Source organism: Aulostomus chinensis, chromosome 10 (genome assembly GCF_037954235.1).
Source record: "Aulostomus chinensis isolate RoL2024-O1b breed Wild chromosome 10, RoL_Achi_v1.0, whole genome shotgun sequence".
NCBI classification, from domain to species: Eukaryota; Metazoa; Chordata; class Actinopteri; order Syngnathiformes; family Aulostomidae; genus Aulostomus; species Aulostomus chinensis.
Window position 1 is genome coordinate 23,498,273 of NC_141329.1, and position 17,968 is coordinate 23,516,240.

A 17,968-nucleotide genomic window follows, 5' to 3' on the forward strand; every position below is an offset into this window, starting at 1 on the left:
TCCAGGGTGAACCCCGCCTCTCGCCCGTTGACGCTGGGATAGGCTCCAGCCCCCCCGCGACCCTTAATGTGTAGGAATAAGCGGAAGATGACGATGGATGGATGGATAACATGCTAAAGCTGGTGTACAATTTTTTTTAAAAGTACTCCACTGTAGATTGCAGTGTTCTTCTTGTACAAATGCTGGTAATCAACTGCTATACTGTACATAATTTCCTTTCTAAAACAACTACTTTTTAAGGCTCAGCAACAGCAGCCTGGTTGTGGCACATGAATAACTTGGATGTCCAAGGTAAGGGAACTAAAGTATGTTGAAGGACTTGCAATGGAAAGTAAAAATACCCTTTTAGTTATTCACTGACTACTGCTAAAGTAGAAGTTTAGTAGCAAAGTAGCCACCAAGATATTCAGATGTCATGTTAACTCACAGTAACAATCTCAACTTCCTTCACATTGGGGGTCTCCATGGACATGTTACTCATCGACAGTTCATAGGATAATTATGATCCTACTCAGGGTCTATCAATTGTCCATCTATTTGTGGCCTAATGTATTTGGTTTGAATGAGAAATGGATGGATAACGAACTGTTCATGTTTTGCTGAGGGCAAAAACATTGCATCACTTCCAAATTGACACTCTCAAAGATTGGACTCAAATAGTATACCATGTCTTGCCAGAGGGGCATAACATATTTATCATTTAGGTGGGGATAATGACTTTTTAACACTCTCTCCTTAAAGTTAATTATAACATTCCACTTGTTTACTTCAAAAGGTTGTGTGATAAATAAAACACTTGAAAAAGGGAACTTTAAATGTATTCTACTGATGGCTCTGCACATCTGAGCAATTGCTCTATGAAGTGGGATGCTTATTGGATGTTTTCTATCTCTGAAAGTTGTCACTTCTTATCTAGCATTGAGCTCTGGCTTGACAGGAGCAAACATAATCTAAAACAGCTACATGAACCCAAAATGAAACCAATCTTTACTGTGACCCCATCAGTAGCAGGGGAAATGAGTGCATTGACATCCCAACATTTGGTTTACAACCACCAAAATATGTTATGTGTGTGTGTGTGTGTGTGTGTGTATAAGTGTGTATATATATATATATATATATATATATATATATATATATATATATATACACACACACACACACACACACGCCCAAGATTATCATTTGCTATTTTGTTGTACTTTGATCTTGGAGTTGCAGCTGTCAGAATCAGGCCTCGGTGTCAGAAGTATGGAGGAGGAAGGGGATGAAGAAGACGCAAAAAGAGGAGAAGGATTTCTCAGCATGAAGTCTTAGATGTTCCGAAAATATGTCATCTACAAGAAATCTTCATGTCATAATTTAATACAGTGCAGGTTGAGGAGATATTACTCTATTCACAGCTGAGAAAACGTGTACTTTTCATGAGTCCTTGATTGAAACAAATGAGGGAAATAAATCAGCTTAAGGTGCAGCCTCAAGACCTCTCAACTCCCAAAGCAAATTACTGAATTCTCACCGATCTACTTTGGTTTTTAAGGGCTGTTGCAATCAGTGAAACAGGCTGAATGCAGCAAGCTTCATTTTAATGATGAACACTCACAATGTTAAGGGCCAGGCAGCCATACTAATGGAGTAGCTGGTGGATAGAGTATTAACACTTCATGTGAAACTTTTAAGTTCAGGGTTTGTTTGTTTTTTATTTACATTAGTGAGCTATTAGTGCCATCCTCAGGATATAGAGAGTACTGCAGCTCAGGGATGATCTACGTCAGCGTTGTAAGACGTGGAAGATAGGGTAAGGGGGAGGAGGCTTGATGTTGATGCTACCTTAAAGGGGATGTCCTTCAAAATAAGAGCAAAAGCTCACAGTTTGCACCCCCCGTCTAAAATTAATATGGTGACACACATTAAACTGCAAATATAAGTTGTATTAATCAAAGTGTTTGACACTTAATGTCCTTCCCCGTACACTGAAACATAAAAAAACAGCACAAACCTTTATTTTGAAGTGGTACCTTTAAATCTGCTGCCTAGTTGGATGCAGGGATTTTCTGGCTGAGTTGTGTGGAAGCAGACAGATAAACGTAGGAGGATAAATAACCATGGATTTAACATTCATTTGTAATTAAAGATAAGGATTATTTTTCATTGAGATTTTGTCGTATTTAACGTTTGTGCTCCTAGTTTTCTCTCCGAACAAGGGGACTTGGCTGCAATATCAGTTTGCTTTAGTGGTAAGCAAGCTAGCTGTCAAGTTAGCCCATTAGCCAGCCACATCAGCTACCATAACCTAGCCACGTTAGCATCGATGTAAGAAAACTGTGAATTTGTGTGTGTGTTTGTGTGTAAAGATGTACTTGTATCATTTTGTCAAATTACAAATATACTAGCATCTTTATGTGCCATTGTTTGATGCTGTGTTGCAGAAATTTCATTATGGCAGACAGTATCATGAGCAAAGCTGCTACCATGGAGATCCCCATTAACAGCAATGGAGACACAGGGACACTGCCAGAGGATGACAGCCTTGAGCAGGTCAGTTATTCATATTTTTACTGAAAAAAATATTTATGGTTCTCTGTCCAAACTGTCAGGGGTGAAGGCTGGGGAGGCCAACTGTTATCTAATCATGCACAGGCCTGCAGCTGTATACAATTACTGTATACCACCATCACTGCTAGTAATTGATACTGGATACAAACAGCATCAACATATGAAGCACGGGGTTATTTATTTATTTATTTTAGGTATTTGGACATTGATTTGGATTGATAGGTTGCTGGAGTCATATGAGTTTTGCATCATCATGTCATGTCTTACCGATTGCACAAATTCAGTGCAGCATTTACAAGGAAGTGAATAAATGGTCATTTAGCAGAGTTGCGAGCTGCTGTATCAGTTGTTCTATATGACATTCATCTATCTTAGTTTCCAAACTAACAACTGCATGTGCACAATTTTAATGAAAAGCCATAGTGTGCAGGTAGCACTCACTTTTTGTTACCACTCTCTACTGTTGATGTAAAAGGTGATTATTAGTTCCAGGATGCTCCAGGGTTCATACAGTCAACAAAAACCTGGAAAAGTCATTACATTTGAAAATATAATTTTCCAAACGTTCCTGAAAGGTTATTCAAACCAGGACATGATGGAAAGTCATGGAGATTTGCCTTACTAATGAGAGGATAAATTATTTGCTTCAGGCAACATCAATAAAAAGGTCAAATCTGTTTTGGTTGATATTGATCTAGTTTTATAAATGTTTACTTTGAATCAAACCCCATAGGTCAGGGGTGTCAAACTGATCCAGTAAAGGGCCGTGTGGCTGCAGGTTTTCATTCCAACCAAGCAAAAGCAACACCTGATCCAACAAATGAGCTGTGTGGACACAGCTTGATTGATTTAAGTAGATTCAGGTGTTGTTTTTGCTTGGTTGGAATGAAAACCTGCAGCCACACGGCCCTTTACTGGATCAGTTTGACACCTGTGCCATAGGTTGTCACTATTTCAGTTAAATATATGGTGGTTAATTTACATGAATTTCCAGAACCCTGATACTAAACCAGATTTCCAACATTTTTTTGTTCCAAATCAGGATTTGCAGCAGGTGATGGTGTCAGGACCCAACCTGAATGAAACCAGCATTGTTTCAGGAGGTTATGGAGGACCTGCAGGGGGCATCATTCCTACCAGCACCATTAAAGGTATTTGGAGCCATCCCACAGTGTTTGCACCCCCCCCCCCCCCCCCCCCCCCCGGGAGCACAGTTTGCTCTTTGAAGTTACAACACATTGTAAGAGTGCACTGAGTGAGATTTGCTTAAAATAATGAGTCAGCTTTCGTGTCATAGATTGGCAATCAATACAAATTAACTTGCATTTATTGTGCCAGGTTCTGATAGGAACTGCTTGACACAGCTCAATGTTTATTCAGCTTTCAACATCTTTCCACTCGTGCCAGTGTAAATGTGGGAGGCTGCTTTTAGCTTTTCCAGAGAGCTGTCATTGTTGTTGGAATCCGTCAGTCACTGGCGAGGTCGATACTTAATTCAACTTATAAGAGACTCTACCGAGAGCTTATCTCCCTTGTAATTTACTGTCTCCTGGTTTATACTACAAACATTCATATCCCTCAGGGCCTGCAATTCGCTTCAACCCTGAGTATTTGGACAGAGGACGCGCCCCTGCACCCAAACCAGGTGGCTGTGTATTATGAAAAAAACCTAACCTTTATAAGTTGGTCTGTTATGGTGCCATATAGGAGGTTTTGCTATTGCTTGACCAAGGGAATGGTATGCAGTCTTGCTTTTATGTCTTCTACTCACAGCTTCAGAAACAGCATTAAAAATAAGGGATGAGCTCATCTGATGTTTGTCTTTTTTTTTTTTAATATTATATTGGTTTCTAAGTCTTCTTCTATGAATGCACTCAGGTTGACCATTTTTTATTGCTCGCTACTCATCTTCCATGCCATTGAGACCATTTTACATAAACCCTTTGGACTGCATGAATAACCTGCATGCGGAATTATTTCAAACATAAGTTTATGATGCATCCTCATTCACAAAGCCTAACACTTTCCTTTCAGTCTATTCACTCTTGTGTTCAGCTGCATCTCTCACTCCCAAACTTTTTGGACTCACTGCCATGTCTTCATCCCATCCTCACTCCTTCTCATCAACATGCTCATTTCAGACATTCGCATGAAATCCAGGGGTGTTAATTTGCCCAACAGCCAATCTGCAGCCAGTCGACTTGCCCAATACACAGACCAGCGTTCAGGTATCGCCATGCTCATCACCATGTCCACACTCATCGTCATGACTGATTCTGTCAAAGTCAGCCCAGTAAATTTTATATACCCCTTGCATTAGTTAACGGACATTTTTTGTTCTCCTGTCTCAGGGTCTTCAAATCATAACCCTTGTAATGTCAGTGAAGACGTTTCCCGTGGTGTGGCAGTGGAGAAATTGGATAGTGTAAAGAAATGGGGCATAAACACATATAAGGTAATATATATCTTAGCTATATGTAGTACACGTGTAAATATCTCTTATTTTTAATTTACAGTGTATAGAAAGTTTGGAAGTAAGGCATAGAAACTCCACACATCCGTCACTTGTCTTTGCATTTATGTAAAAAAAAACTAGCATTTTCACGTCAATATTTTTTTCCGTTAGATTAGTTTTGAATTTTTTTCATTCTGGCTTGAACATCCTCTCTCTTTGTCCATGACCCCTCATAGTGCACCAAACAGATGTTCTCCGAGCGGTTTGGCCGAGGCTCCCGGACAGTTGACCTGGAACTAGAGGCTCAGATTGATGTGTTAAGAGACACCAAGTCCAAGTATGAAAACATCCTAAGACTGGCTACGGCTCTCACCAATCATTTTCAAAGCATGGTGCAGACACAACAGGCTCTTGGAGACACCTTCACTGACCTCAGCCAGAAGTCTCCAGAGTTGCAGGTACCGTATTATCAAAGCTCCCCATGTGATGAGGAAATAAAGGTAGTAAAACATGTGTTTCTCTGCAGGATGAATTTGGGTATAACGCAGAAACTCAGAAGCTGTTGTGTAAAAATGGGGAAACGCTGCTCGGTGCCATCAACTTCTTTGTATCAAGTATCAACACGTTGGTCAACAAAACAATGGAGGACACTCTGATGACCATTAAGCACTATGAAAATGCAAGGTAAGACAGTCTATGACAAGCCAATCCTCATAACCAAAGGATGTGAATGTGAAAGTGTGTGTTTTTATGTGCAGACTTGAGTTTGATGCCTACCGCTCTGACTTGGAAGAGCTAAGTTTGGGTCCAAGGGATGCTGCTGCCATGGTCCGCATAGAGATGGCCCAGCACGAGTACCAGCTCTACAGAGACAAATACGAACGACTGCGAAGTGATGTCACCATCAAGCTCAAATTTTTAGAGGAAAACAAGGTTTGTAGATTTTGTGATTTGGGGGGAAAAAAAATCCAGACAAGCTGTGAAATCATCTCAAGAAAAGATTCTAGTCCACATTCTTTTTTTAAATATCACTTATTGATTGATTTGTTTTGACTGTATTGTTGAAAAAGTCCATGTGGAAACATTGTATACTGCAGCAGTGATTTATTTATTTTTTTTCCAAAATAAAGACAAAAAGCCCATGCTGACAAAGGACAGAGGGAAGAACTGTAGTTTGACTGGCTCTAGCATCTTTGCCATTTCCATCAGTCTGAGTGTATTTTCAAGATACAGATATTTTGATCTGTCTTACAGATGTTTCTGGGGTTTAACATGTGCCCTATGTTGAGAGAGAAAGGAATACATGTGTGCATGTTGCTTCATGATCATCTCCTAATTTTGATATGTGATATATTATGTTGTTAAGAATAGAAAAATGAGTAAATGCGACATGATAAATACTGTAGAAGGCTTTTAATTGACCCAGTGAATGGTGTTCATTCATGGTCAATCCTTCTTCCGATATTCAGTGACCAAATATCCTTTCAAATTCCTGATTTGGCCTCTTCAAATATAAACACAGAACCCATTTTTAATCTATATGAAGTCAACAGTACTTGCAGGAATTAAATAATAATGCAGATTGTGACGACAAACCTTTCTCTCTCTTTCTCCCAGGTGAAGGTGATGCACAAGCAGCTGCTTCTCTTCCATAATGCTATCTCAGCATACTTCGCTGGCAACCAGCAGCAGCTGGAACAAACTCTAATACAATTCAATGTCAAGTTAAAGCCTCCAGGATCAGACAAGCCGTCCTGGCTGGAGGAACAGTAAAACATGCTTGGGGTTCAGGTACCATGACACGCAGGGTAGTGAAGAACTCCAGATTGCAGTTAAATGGACGAGAGAGAAATGCTTCAAGGGTATTATGTAGGATCTGTAGGAAACAGTGAAAAAGAAACACGTAAAAGATCACATTTGTATTTTTTATTTTTAGTATCACTTGTTTCACATAGAAGGTACAGTTGTATGTAGGATTTTTTTTTTTCTAAAGTCACAAAATTATCTCTTGTTACTTTATTTTTGTTTGGGTAGCACAATCATTTACATGTATATAACTCCCTTTATATGTACAGCATAGTCTACTATTGTCAAAATATCCCTTGGCAGTTTTGCACATGTAATCTTTTGTTTTTTTATGTTGTCTAAAGCTTCATCTTTAATATATCATAGTATATCACATGGGAGGAATTCCACAAAGTTGATTAGTAAATTAGTGGGATACAGTATGCATGAATGAATTATAGTCTTAAGCTTAATATTCATCTTTTATTTAATGAATAAAAATTAGGGCATTTAAAGACAGAAGAATTATCTCATCATGCTTCTAGTCTTGCTTTGTGGAATATCTTCCTCAAAGGTAATTTTATTTATATATATATATATATATATATATATATATATATATATATATATATAAATAAAAATTAGTCTTTTTTTCTAATCTGATGCACAATCTTTATTTAATTGAGGCCCCTAAATTTTGGGTGCAACCTTAATGAGTAAATCTAGCACAATGACAACTCAAGTGTTTACAGACATCAAAACGGCAGATGCAATAGTTAACATGCAAAACATCAAATTCCAAATCCAAACATGTCAATTCTCATAAAGACAACAAATGCACCACAGTCACTGTTTAACTGAACCTGTTTTGGAGGGAGATGCCATTGTTCAACTATATAACTGGCATCAGCAGTTTTGTTGCGTTGACTCAACTCTTAAAAATACGTTTCAGTATTTCTTCAAGGACAGAATGTTTGAGTCCATGTTTCATATCTTGTGTTATTTATTTACCAATCTGTGTAACATAGCATTGTATGTTACGTGAACGTCTTCGTCCTGTTCTGCATTTGCAATAAAGTCTGCTGAATGTTTTGGTTCTACTTAACACAGTGTTGTCACTTTGAAACAGAAAGTTCCCAAAGAGCATAATGAGGAATCCTCACAATGTTGCCTGCGCGTAAAAACCACATTTTCTTATTTTCTTTTGCACTGGAACAGGACAGAACTAGACTCATTCATAGGGTATCCAATGTTATCCGTGGTTATTATGTGCAACAGGTAAAACCCACCAACATGAAATAACAGACATGCTTATGATTTCATGTTAATACTTCCATAGTCTACTCGTTTCCGTCTGAATAGAAATGCACCGAGATCAAAAAGGCCTGCTGTAGCTCCGTCTGATTGAATTGATCCTGTAAACACATCTAGTCTCTTTTATTTAACTGCACCTTAGATTTAAAGAGTGTTTGAGTTGTAGGCTTATCTTGGGCTAATAAATAGCTCAGTGTGGTCACATACTTTGACTGACCAAGTCAGTCATAGTCATCTGCGCTGCAGCCAGACTGGTTAGAATTCCAAGGACTTATTTGAAGGCAAACTACAGCAAAGGTGAATAGAACGAAGGCAATATACGTTGGAATAGTTATGGGCGGCATTGGTGGTAGAGTGGCCATCTAGCAACCGAAGGGTCGCTGGTTCAGTGCCCACTTCCCCCGGTGACCATGTTGAAGTGTCCTTGAGCAAGATACTGAGCCCCTAATTGCTCCTGATGGCTCTGCAAAAGACTGGTGACTGACTGGTGGAGACTTTAATGGGAAATGGATGGATAGAATAGTTATATTGTTTTACATTGGCAATATTAGAAAACAAGAGATTTCCAAACAAGTGAGAATAATCTATAAAATGGAGCAATCATAGAAGCATCAAAGATGAAGGCAAAACTAAGAAAAACAAGAGTTTTAAAAAGGAAGAAAAATACAATAATCCCATTTAAGAAGATTTAGAGTATCACTCCATCAATGTATGTTATGCATATATGTTATAATGTGTTTCTATTTTTGAAATGACAATTAATTCTGAAAAATTTGATTATGGTTATGGTGCAACTTGCAACAATGAGTGTATTTGAAATGCTTATCTTTGATATATTTTGGGCATCGCATTTTTTTTATTAACATTTCTTTCTCATAAATAAGTAAATCATGTCTACCAGACATGAAAACTAAGATGACGATCTGTAGCAAAAATAGGAGAAAATGGATGCTTTTTATTACAATTTCTGATTCTCATGAAAATTGGTCAGCCCAGTGGGAACGTCTGCCCTTACGTGCGAAATAAGATAATTCAAATGTATGGAGGATGAGATATCTTGCAGAAGTGACCTTCTGTCGGAGAGCAGGCCAGATCCAATCACAGCTGGTCATGCAGCTTAATATTTAACTAAATTATCTATTGTAATTTTTGACCTCTCATTCATTAATGCAGCCTTTCAGCAATTTAATTATTTAGCACTGCTCTTACAACTGATGAAAAGAAAAAACAAATCGCCATGATTGGACACGTGTAGTTTAGGTTGCTCCTAGCCAGAACACTCATTGGTGTCTCTAGTCACGCTGGCCGAGTCTTTAAGTCCAGCTGTGCGTGCGCTGAACATGTGAGCAAGCCCGACTACGCAGCCAAAGTTCCTGCCTGCAACGAGCCAATACAGTTCATGACGAATCCTTGTTCTCTCTGCTGGCATGTGTGGGCCGACCTGGGCGTGTCTTCCACGCAGGTAAGGGTTTCAACACTCCTGGACTGCGGTATGCAGCTGGAGGCAGTTACATTACATTTGATAGCGACGTTTCAACGGGTGGACAGAGGAGGAAAAAAGGACAATTAGAAGGATAATAGAGCAGCAGCTGGACAAAAACACATGTAAGTCTTGCCTCCCAATCTTGATATTTATGTTAGTGAACTCCGGTAAAAGCTGTGTTTTAGTAGTTTAAAGACAAAGGTAGATGAGGATAGTAAGGAGCTTTTGCTCTGGGCCTCATATTCGGTGAAATAACAAGCTATTAAAGTAACTTAAAACATTCAACTGGACTCAATTTAATGTTTCTTATTTGCCTCTAACAGTCTCGTAACAAAAGATTATTATTAGATTTAGGTTGACATGTAGCCTATATCATCCTACAAATATGTGATAGTTCCTAATCTGTTTCATGAGTTTGGCAACCCTCTTCAGACATATTAGTAACTGTGGAGAGAGTGACTACTTTTGTTGCCTACAGGGAGAACGTCATAACTCTGACCCCCACCCTTTTCATATTTTCCCCAGGGTGAATGCATCATCCTATTACATCATATTGGAATAACCACCCCAGGATAACAGAACCACAGTCCCATAAAAACATACAGCACATCTTATATTCCATTCCATAGCTGTAATCCAGTTGAGGCTATGAGTGTGTGCCAAACCTGCTGAAAGAAGTTCCTGTCAAAAGATGCAACCAGGGGGTCCCCCCGCTCCGCCACCTCCACCTCCACCTCCACCTCCACCTCCTCCACCGCCTCCGGCCCCTGGTCTACATGGCCTCAATGGCAAGGTGGAGCGCCGGTGCTCCAGAATGCGCAATTTTAATTGGGAAACCATTCCCAAACATAGTGTGTTAGGAAGGCACAACATCTGGACAACAGATAAAATTGATGGTGAATATGAGCTGGACACTGATCACATTGAGGAGCTGTTCAGCCGCAAGCAGGCCCAGGAGCAAGTTAAGGCCCTGAACCGCCAGAGTCTGAGAGGCCTGCCGGCTGTTGCCTCAGGGGGAGAAATGGTGAGTAGTGTCACATTCAGATCAATCTGAGTGTCCCAACCAGAGGTCTCGAAGTAGATGTCTTATCTGTTGTGTAAGGCGAAGATAGAGAATGTATAATTTAAACTTGGATTGATTTTTTTTTTCTTGCCATGAAGTTCAGATAAACAGAGTTCCTAGAACTTACAACCACTTTTACCAAAAAAAAACAAAACTGCAGGATTCATGATGTGAACAAGGGTTTCATATTTTTATCTCATTCCACATGTGCTACAAGTGCACAATCAATCAAATGTACATGTAACTTTAAAACACTGCTTTTGCTCTGAATATAATGGAAAAAAAAAACGTCATTGTAATCGCTGAACTATTATTGCACTACCGGAGACACTGGGATTGGGTGTTTTTATTTTGAATTGCTCAGTATTTGGGTGGAGTATCATTATTATCCACTTCTATTTGCTAAAGGAAGGTCTACCTGGGCTGTAATACACCCCTGGGCTGTAATGAGACGTACATGTGCTCTGTATCCAAGCTTGAGTCAAAATATCAAAACAACAGAAACAATAGTTTTGCTATTGTCAAACATATGTCTCTCAGAAGTAGTCTAAAATCTGTCACTAAACGTTTTGGCCTATGTACCTTTCTGCAAGACAGACGGTAAAAAAAAATATCACTGATGCAAAAGGGTATCTTAACCCTGAGTGTTCAATTCAATCAACACAAATTCTTAACCTTTGGAAGCTATTGTGTGTTTACAAAGACGAGGTGTCTGTGATACAGAAGTCATTGCTCAGCCGCTGACCAGGTGATTATATCCAGGTTTGTTGTTGTTCCCAGGTTTCCATCCTGAGCTCCAAGAGGAGCATGAATATTGGAATTTTCCTGAAGCAATTCAGGCGGTGAGTCAGTGACAGTATTTTTAAGGTGTGATTGTTGCTTTTTTTTTTCGTTGTTGTTTCTTGTACTTGTCAGCTCCAGTGTAAAACAGATGAGGATACAGACAGATTAGTGTGTAACACTCGTGAGCACAGCTCATTGAAAGCCAGCAGGTCCCAGCTTGTCTCTCTGTTCTACAGCTCAAACCGGTTACCGTCAAGCTAACCTATCGGAATTTAACTCATAGATTTTATTAAAATTTATCGCCAAAGGCTGTTTAGCATGTGCAACAGATCTAAAGGAAAATTAAAAAGAAGCCATTATTCACAAGTACCTCAAACATTTGCATGTAAAATGACAGAATGTTACCAGAAGCGGAACATAATGCACAGACATGCTGACTGATTATTATTATCATTTAAAACTATTCAGCGTTTAAGTCTACGGTCTTTTCTTTCAAACACACGGCCGTCTTTTCTCTATGAACATTTTTCTCAGATGTTATTTCATCATTCCTGTGTCTTTCGCCATGTTTTTCTGTGAATTTAATCAGACGGATTGTGCAAAGCTGCAAGAACAGGTAGAAGCTTGTCAGTGCAGGCAGCCCAAGACTCCTAAAATGTGTTATTGACATGGCTGCTCACTGGAATACTAAAAATCTGAACCCTGCATGTCCCATCTCCTCCTCCTTCCACAGGCCTGTAACAGACATGATAGAAGACATTAAAGCAGGAATTGGTCTCAACTTTGGTTCTGGAAAACTTCGGGAACTTTGCAAGTTGGTGCCAGATGAAGGGGAGGTATTTGTCAAACTTTTCCATTTATTAAAAAAAACAAAAACTTTTTTGTTACGCTTCTTCTAACCTTTTTGATTTTGATATAAGCTCATGCTATTTTGGTTGTTTTAATCTTTGCAGTTGAAAGAGTTGGCTACTTTTAAAGGCAACCAGTCTGCACTTCCTGATGCAGATCTTTTTATGTTAATGCTGGTCAAGATGCCCAGGTAAGACATTTCAATGTCACATTTGTTGTGGTGATTTACTGACAATAAAAAGAAAAACAACGTTGTGTCTCTTAGCTACGAGGAACGTCTCAGCTGCTTGGTGCTCAAGGAGGAGTTTTCTCCTTTAATGGATGAAATGAAAGACTTCATTCGTATTTTGAAAGCTGCTGGAAATGGTATCTTTCTGGGCTCTAAAAACACAATTTGAGTTACAAACCAATGGAATGTTTTAATTCACCTGGTGTGTCTTATCTTAGAACTACTGGACACCGACAATCTCCATTCTGTCATTCGCCTGGTATTGAAGACCGGAAATTACATGAATGCCGTGAGTTATTATGTGATTTTGGATCCTTGATGAATTTTTCAGGATGTTTGTGTGTCTCACTCTCATTCTGTCTTTATTTTAACAGGGTGGCTACGCTGGAAGTGCGATTGGCTTTCGAATGGCTTCCTTGCTGAAGTTGGCAGATACCAAAGCAAACAAACCTGGAATGAACCTCATGCATTATGTTGTGATGGTAAGTGACTTGAATTACCTCAGTTTGATTATTCTCCCAAGGAGGAAATGTTTAATTGCTGTCTGTGTTGTGGGATTCCACAAAACCATAAGAACAATTTTATTGAAACTTATTGGGAGGACTGGGCGAGGACCAGAAAGAACCCATTCAGTTTTGGAGGATGAAATAATGAAAAGGCAGATCCAGGATTTTTTAATCACTTTTTAAAAATTTGTTGTTCGTTCGTTAACAGGATCTGAAAAAAAATGGACGTGTTGAAATTTAGTGTAGGATAGATCTTTTTTGAAGAAATAAGTTATTAATCTTTGGAGGGATTCAAGATCAAATTATATCCTAAATAGTGTCCCTGGTCAATGGGCGATAATTAGCATTATTTCTCTCCTAGGCTGAGGAGCTCCCTGTCTGCTTTTAGTCGAGACGTAGTTTTATCTTTGTTGTTTTATGTTTTAAAATTTATGTTTTAGATTTTTATAAAATCTTTCATATTTAACACAGCAAGCCCAGAACGTTGATGCAGCCCTACTTAAATTTCCCGAACAACTCAAACACATCAAAGCTGCAGCCAGGTAAACATTCTAATTTTTATGATACTCGTTGTATTTTCTCTCTCCTAATTTATTTATCATTTATTATATTTACTATGCAGCATCAAAATGTCTGTTTTTTTTCTCCTCCAAATGCTTTTAGAATAAATAAATGTGACATTGAAGCCGAGTTTGAAAGACAATTAAAAAAAGTGCAAGACGCCAAAGTGGACACCCAGAAGCAGGAAGACCTAAAGGCTCAAATGGAGGATTTTCTAAAGGTTAGGAAGACCTGTGTTGGTCTGCTTTAGCCCTGTTTGTGTGGATGTGAATTTTGACTGCATGTAATGTTTTAATTTTGCTTTGTTCAGGAGGCAGAAGTATGCTTGGCAGATATAGAGACAGATCTTCAGCAGCTGCAGTCTGTGAGTGACTCTGTGGCTGAGTACTTTTGTGAAGACCCCAAAATGTTCAAACTAGAGGAGTGTTGCTCCATCTTCAATTCCTTCTGTGAGAGATTTATTCGAGCCATGCAGGTGAGTCTATGAGATGGCAGGTTTTCCTTCGCTGGAATAAGAAAATAACTCTCGTCTGATCACTTGCTGGTATCCCCTGCAGGAAAACAAAGCAAGGGAGATGGCAGAGGTGAAGCGAAGACACAGAGACCGATTGCAAAATGCTGCTAAGCGCAGATCCATTGCTACCTGCTCCAGCAGAGACAAGGAAATGGACGGTATTGCTTTAGAGTCCGTGCTGCAGAGCTTTCTCACTCGTCGTGGCTCTAGAAGAAAAAAAGGACGGCCCTCACCCACTAATGGAAGCCCAGTCAGTCGCAGCCCCATTAATGGAAGCCTGTCAGAAATTACCCCTCAAGCAAACCTCCAGGTTGGTAATCAAAAAAGAGGAGGCTCTTTTGGGGTTGAGATGTTGGGCAGAAGAGAGTGGAATTCATCAGTTCAACTAACAGAGGACTATTCAAAGAAGAACACCCAGTGTGATAACGATGACAGCAAAGCAAAAGAAGGCATTTTACAGGGAGAGGAGATAAAACCCTCTGACAAAGAGGTCCCTAGCGGGTTGACACTCCCAGCCTGCTTGACTCCCAGAATTCCCTCATCTGATAGAGCTTTGTCAATCACAAATGAGAATAATGAAGAAGATCTACAGGATAACAATGAGGAGGAGGCCCAAAAGTTACGTGAAGCCTCCAAGAAAGTGTTGCACTTCCAGAGCAGCCATGGCAGTGCTGCATCTGGGGACTCCTCCCTCAAAAAACAGAAATCTCCCAGTACAATAAGGGCCTTGCCTCGTCAGCGCACCTTTGACTTGGACACACAGAGTTACCCTGGAGACCCCACCAATGAGGACCTGGTTCGGTTTTTGCTTAGTCCTCAACCCTCCTCAAAACGTAACCTGAACCGCCGCCACACGCTACCTATTAAAGTCCTTAAAACAGAGGAAGACAGTCTGTGGGTTCAGCCTTTAATCAGAACTCCTAAATCTGCAGCACAACAGGAAGCGAAGGACACGGGTGACAAACCCAAACAAATGTTTTATTTTCCTGACCTACCTCATGACTTTATAAAACCAGGTGTAAAAGATCAGAACTCTCCATCAGCAGAAAAGAAAAGCAAACCAAATGTTTCTCCGACCCCTGCTCCAGATGAAGGTCATGGCGAGCAAAGTCAAGAAGGAAAATCAATGGAGGCAAAAGACAGCCAGCTGCAACAAAATAGTGAAAATGTTCCTCCCAAGAGCCCATGCAGTAAGACTGAGACATCTGGACTGTTTTTTAGCTTTTTAAAGCGACTTGGAGATCTGGGAAAAACACAGAGTGCCAAGGACACTGCACCGAAAAGTGCTGACTCTGATGTGTAGGCTTTTATTTAGGATTATAAATCAGGGAAGCACATGTAATTTACAGATCTGTATACTTCTTCAGTAATCTCTGAGAAGATACTTGTTTTACTTGCTTTTATTCATTCATTGAATAATTAAAGAGACGTGCAGTGTGTTATGGATGTGGTTTTAGTGGAGTAAAGGCCATTTTCTGTGTTGCACCAATAGATGGCAGAATATAACAATAATATGGTTTCAGAAAGTGGTGCTGCTCAATCCCAGGTCTGTATATTGTCAAGTAATGACAAGAATGCTTGACACAATCAAAGTTAACTGTTTTGTTCTTTTTTTCCATATACCATGATATTCCTGTGACAATACAGCATTTTTCTCATGCAATCAATGGACAACATCTACTCCATGTGTTCTTTGTCTGGTTTAGAGAGAATGTCAGCGGGAGCCTAAAAAAAGCATAAAGAAAACAAACTGTGCTGTAATTCTGATTTGATTTTTTTTTTTTTTTGGATAAACGGTCACTTATTTGTAGTACAATATTTATTTTGCCAGTTTTCAAAGAATTACATCAAATATGCAGGCTGTGGATGCTTCCAAGGTCTTAGTCAATTCAGCCTTTGTTTTGGGCTTAAATGGGTCAGTGTCACAAAAGCGGCCTGTATCTGAAAAGAGCTGATGTATAGAAAGCCAGTGAAAAAGTGAAGGGTGTTGGAAAAAAACTGAGAAAAGCTTAATACTAATACAGCCAACACCTGGCGGTCTGTTATGATGCAAAATACCAGCTTCCCTGCATTTACCCCCACATGCTGCCGGTGGCAATGCCAGGCTACATCCCCAGTGTTGGCATTAATCTGGAAACAGACATGAGAAGTTTTTGTGTGCCAAAATTAGTTCAACTCCAGTCAGCTCTTTGCAGTTGAGGTACAATGATTAGCTTTTTAGGAACATGTCCTACTGTCTGTGTATCAAAGAGGAAAGAGATGATAAATACTTATTCCCTGTAGTTGTGTTGTTATGGGATAACCAGTGGAATTACAGTGAAACAAAAGTGAATGTCAGGAAATCTTGTATTATCAAGACTTGTTGTTTGTTACTGTTAAAATACAAAATGCACAATTTAATTTGAGTTTATAAAATTATTACCCAGTATCTTAAGAAACCACTCTCTACCCAAGAATAATTACATTGTACACCATCCACGTATAAAATATCAATCACGTAGTTTACAACTGTGCAGTATAAATGTCAAGGCTCCTGCACCAGAACTTTCACTGTTGACATTCCCCTGGTTTCACGTGTATTCTGCTTATTTGATGGGTTTGGTGGTGATTTTTATTTGCACAATTAATACATAGTTCTTTTTTCTTAATTTTAATTCAAAGTTCGTGACAATGTAACCATATAACACCTTCCATTTCAGTTTAAAATAAGGGTGATCTTTATGAGATCTGCATTCTAACAGTAAATGTAAATAATTTAAATTAACTGTAAACATAGTACATTTTTCCGTGAACATTTTTTTTTACCTCATCTGTTATAGATATGAAATCTGCTATACATATGCTTTTTTTGGTATTATAATATGTTATTTCAGTATAAATTTACAAGTTGACCTAGCAGTGTTAAATACAAATTAGCGACCTAAATTTTGGTTCTTCCATCAGCAGTGAAAGATATTAAAAGCTCTAAAGACTCCTATGGCAACGAGAGTTACCTGTTCTGTTTGACCTACTCTTGGATGCTGCCGCTAGACTGCCGGCTACAATCTCAACTGAGCTAGGTGGAAACAGTCTCCATGGCAACTCCACATTGCAGAATACCCAGAGATGTCTGTGTTTGCCCCTCACCCAAAGCCCCACCCCCAACAAAACCCCACCGCCTGCACCACCTCACCAGCCTCACACACTGCATCCAAATCACCAGTGCCATGTTTTCATTCAGCCTTTTTGTCACTCCCTCTAATGACCAAGTGCACTGACATATTGAGACATGCATTTCATTGTGCAATGCTGCATTGAATAATGGAAGTAAAGCCTAACCTCTGAATCAATGATGCTAAGATTGTCATCAACCCTCCCATGAAAAATAAAAAAGTGCTGCCCTCTTTTGTCTTCTGTCTTTCCTGAATACACCCAAATAACTGTATCAAGCAGTAAGAAGGAAGGAAAACACCCATTCTAATTACACACCCATCTGTCTGCCTTCCTCTGCATGCCCTCATTTCCCTGCTGTCATATACTTATAGACTACATAGAAATTCGCAATATATAAGGGTACAAAGGTCTCATGAGGCAAGTGTTTAAGATATGACATCAAAAACATATGATGGGCCGCCAAACTACTGCAGGTTTTGAGAATATTCCATTTATTTTAATGCCATATCATTCTTTACACTCTAATATTTCATTCTTTGTCCTTTTAAGGGAAGTGGGCGGGATCTTAGAAGCCAACCTCCTTTGCACCAGACGGACTCTAACCCATAGTCAGTTATAGAGACTTTGTCTTCTTTGCATACTCCCTGCCTCCCTTCATATGTTATTGGATTTTTCAACTCCTCCCATCGGCTGTCTGACCAATACTGCTCTCAGGCC

The 17,968-nt window shown here is 39.4% G+C and overlaps 2 protein-coding genes across 6 annotated transcripts; both read left to right on the plus strand.

Annotated features, from left to right (window-relative positions):
• The first annotated feature begins 2,042 nt into the window (after positions 1 to 2,042).
• Positions 2,043 to 7,875, plus strand: LOC147254941 (arfaptin-2-like). Of its 4 annotated transcripts, none has more exons than XM_086215250.1 (10): positions 2,043 to 2,313; positions 2,430 to 2,538; positions 3,599 to 3,707; positions 4,139 to 4,201; positions 4,698 to 4,784; positions 4,908 to 5,011; positions 5,248 to 5,469; positions 5,538 to 5,695; positions 5,770 to 5,944; positions 6,629 to 7,875. In XM_086215250.1, the coding sequence occupies exons 2-10, from the start codon at positions 2,440 to 2,442 to the stop codon at positions 6,782 to 6,784; spliced, it is 1,173 nt and encodes a 390-aa protein (XP_086071376.1). In that variant the 5' UTR covers positions 2,043 to 2,313; positions 2,430 to 2,439; the 3' UTR covers positions 6,785 to 7,875. The 4 variants fall into 4 exon arrangements, with proteins under 4 accessions (XP_086071376.1, XP_086071377.1, XP_086071378.1 ...); XM_086215251.1 differs by having other exon boundaries at positions 2,043 to 2,237; XM_086215252.1 differs by lacking the exon at positions 4,139 to 4,201.
• Positions 7,876 to 9,460: 1,585 nt separating this feature from the next.
• LOC147254942 (uncharacterized) lies at positions 9,461 to 17,473 on the plus strand. 2 transcript variants are annotated; one of them, XM_086216526.1, is made up of 12 exons: positions 9,461 to 9,572; positions 10,119 to 10,617; positions 11,437 to 11,498; positions 12,173 to 12,275; positions 12,393 to 12,478; positions 12,554 to 12,654; positions 12,736 to 12,806; positions 12,892 to 12,999; positions 13,495 to 13,565; positions 13,687 to 13,804; positions 13,895 to 14,059; positions 14,142 to 17,473. In XM_086216526.1, the coding sequence occupies exons 2-12, from the start codon at positions 10,285 to 10,287 to the stop codon at positions 15,399 to 15,401; spliced, it is 2,478 nt and encodes an 825-aa protein (XP_086072652.1). In that variant the 5' UTR covers positions 9,461 to 9,572; positions 10,119 to 10,284; the 3' UTR covers positions 15,402 to 17,473. The 2 variants fall into 2 exon arrangements, with proteins under 2 accessions (XP_086072652.1, XP_086072651.1); XM_086216525.1 differs by lacking the exon at positions 9,461 to 9,572 and adding an exon at positions 9,582 to 9,715.
• Positions 17,474 to 17,968: the final 495 nt, after the last annotated feature.

Excerpts from the sequence above, each read along its gene's own strand:
- LOC147254942 (XM_086216526.1), top strand. The coding sequence starts at position 10,285 with ATGCAACCAGGGGGTCCCCCCGCTCCGCCACCTCCACCTCCACCTCCA. Across the intron at positions 12,655-12,735 it reads TTTGAAAGCTGCTGGAAATG|AACTACTGGACACCGACAAT; the intron begins GTATCTTTCTGG and ends GTCTTATCTTAG. Across the intron at positions 13,000-13,494 it reads TCATGCATTATGTTGTGATG|CAAGCCCAGAACGTTGATGC; the intron begins GTAAGTGACTTG and ends TATTTAACACAG.
- LOC147254941 (XM_086215250.1), top strand. The coding sequence starts at position 2,440 with ATGGCAGACAGTATCATGAGCAAAGCTGCTACCATGGAGATCCCCATT. Across the intron at positions 2,539-3,598 it reads AGGATGACAGCCTTGAGCAG|GATTTGCAGCAGGTGATGGT; the intron begins GTCAGTTATTCA and ends GTTCCAAATCAG. Across the intron at positions 4,785-4,907 it reads ATACACAGACCAGCGTTCAG|GGTCTTCAAATCATAACCCT; the intron begins GTATCGCCATGC and ends CTCCTGTCTCAG.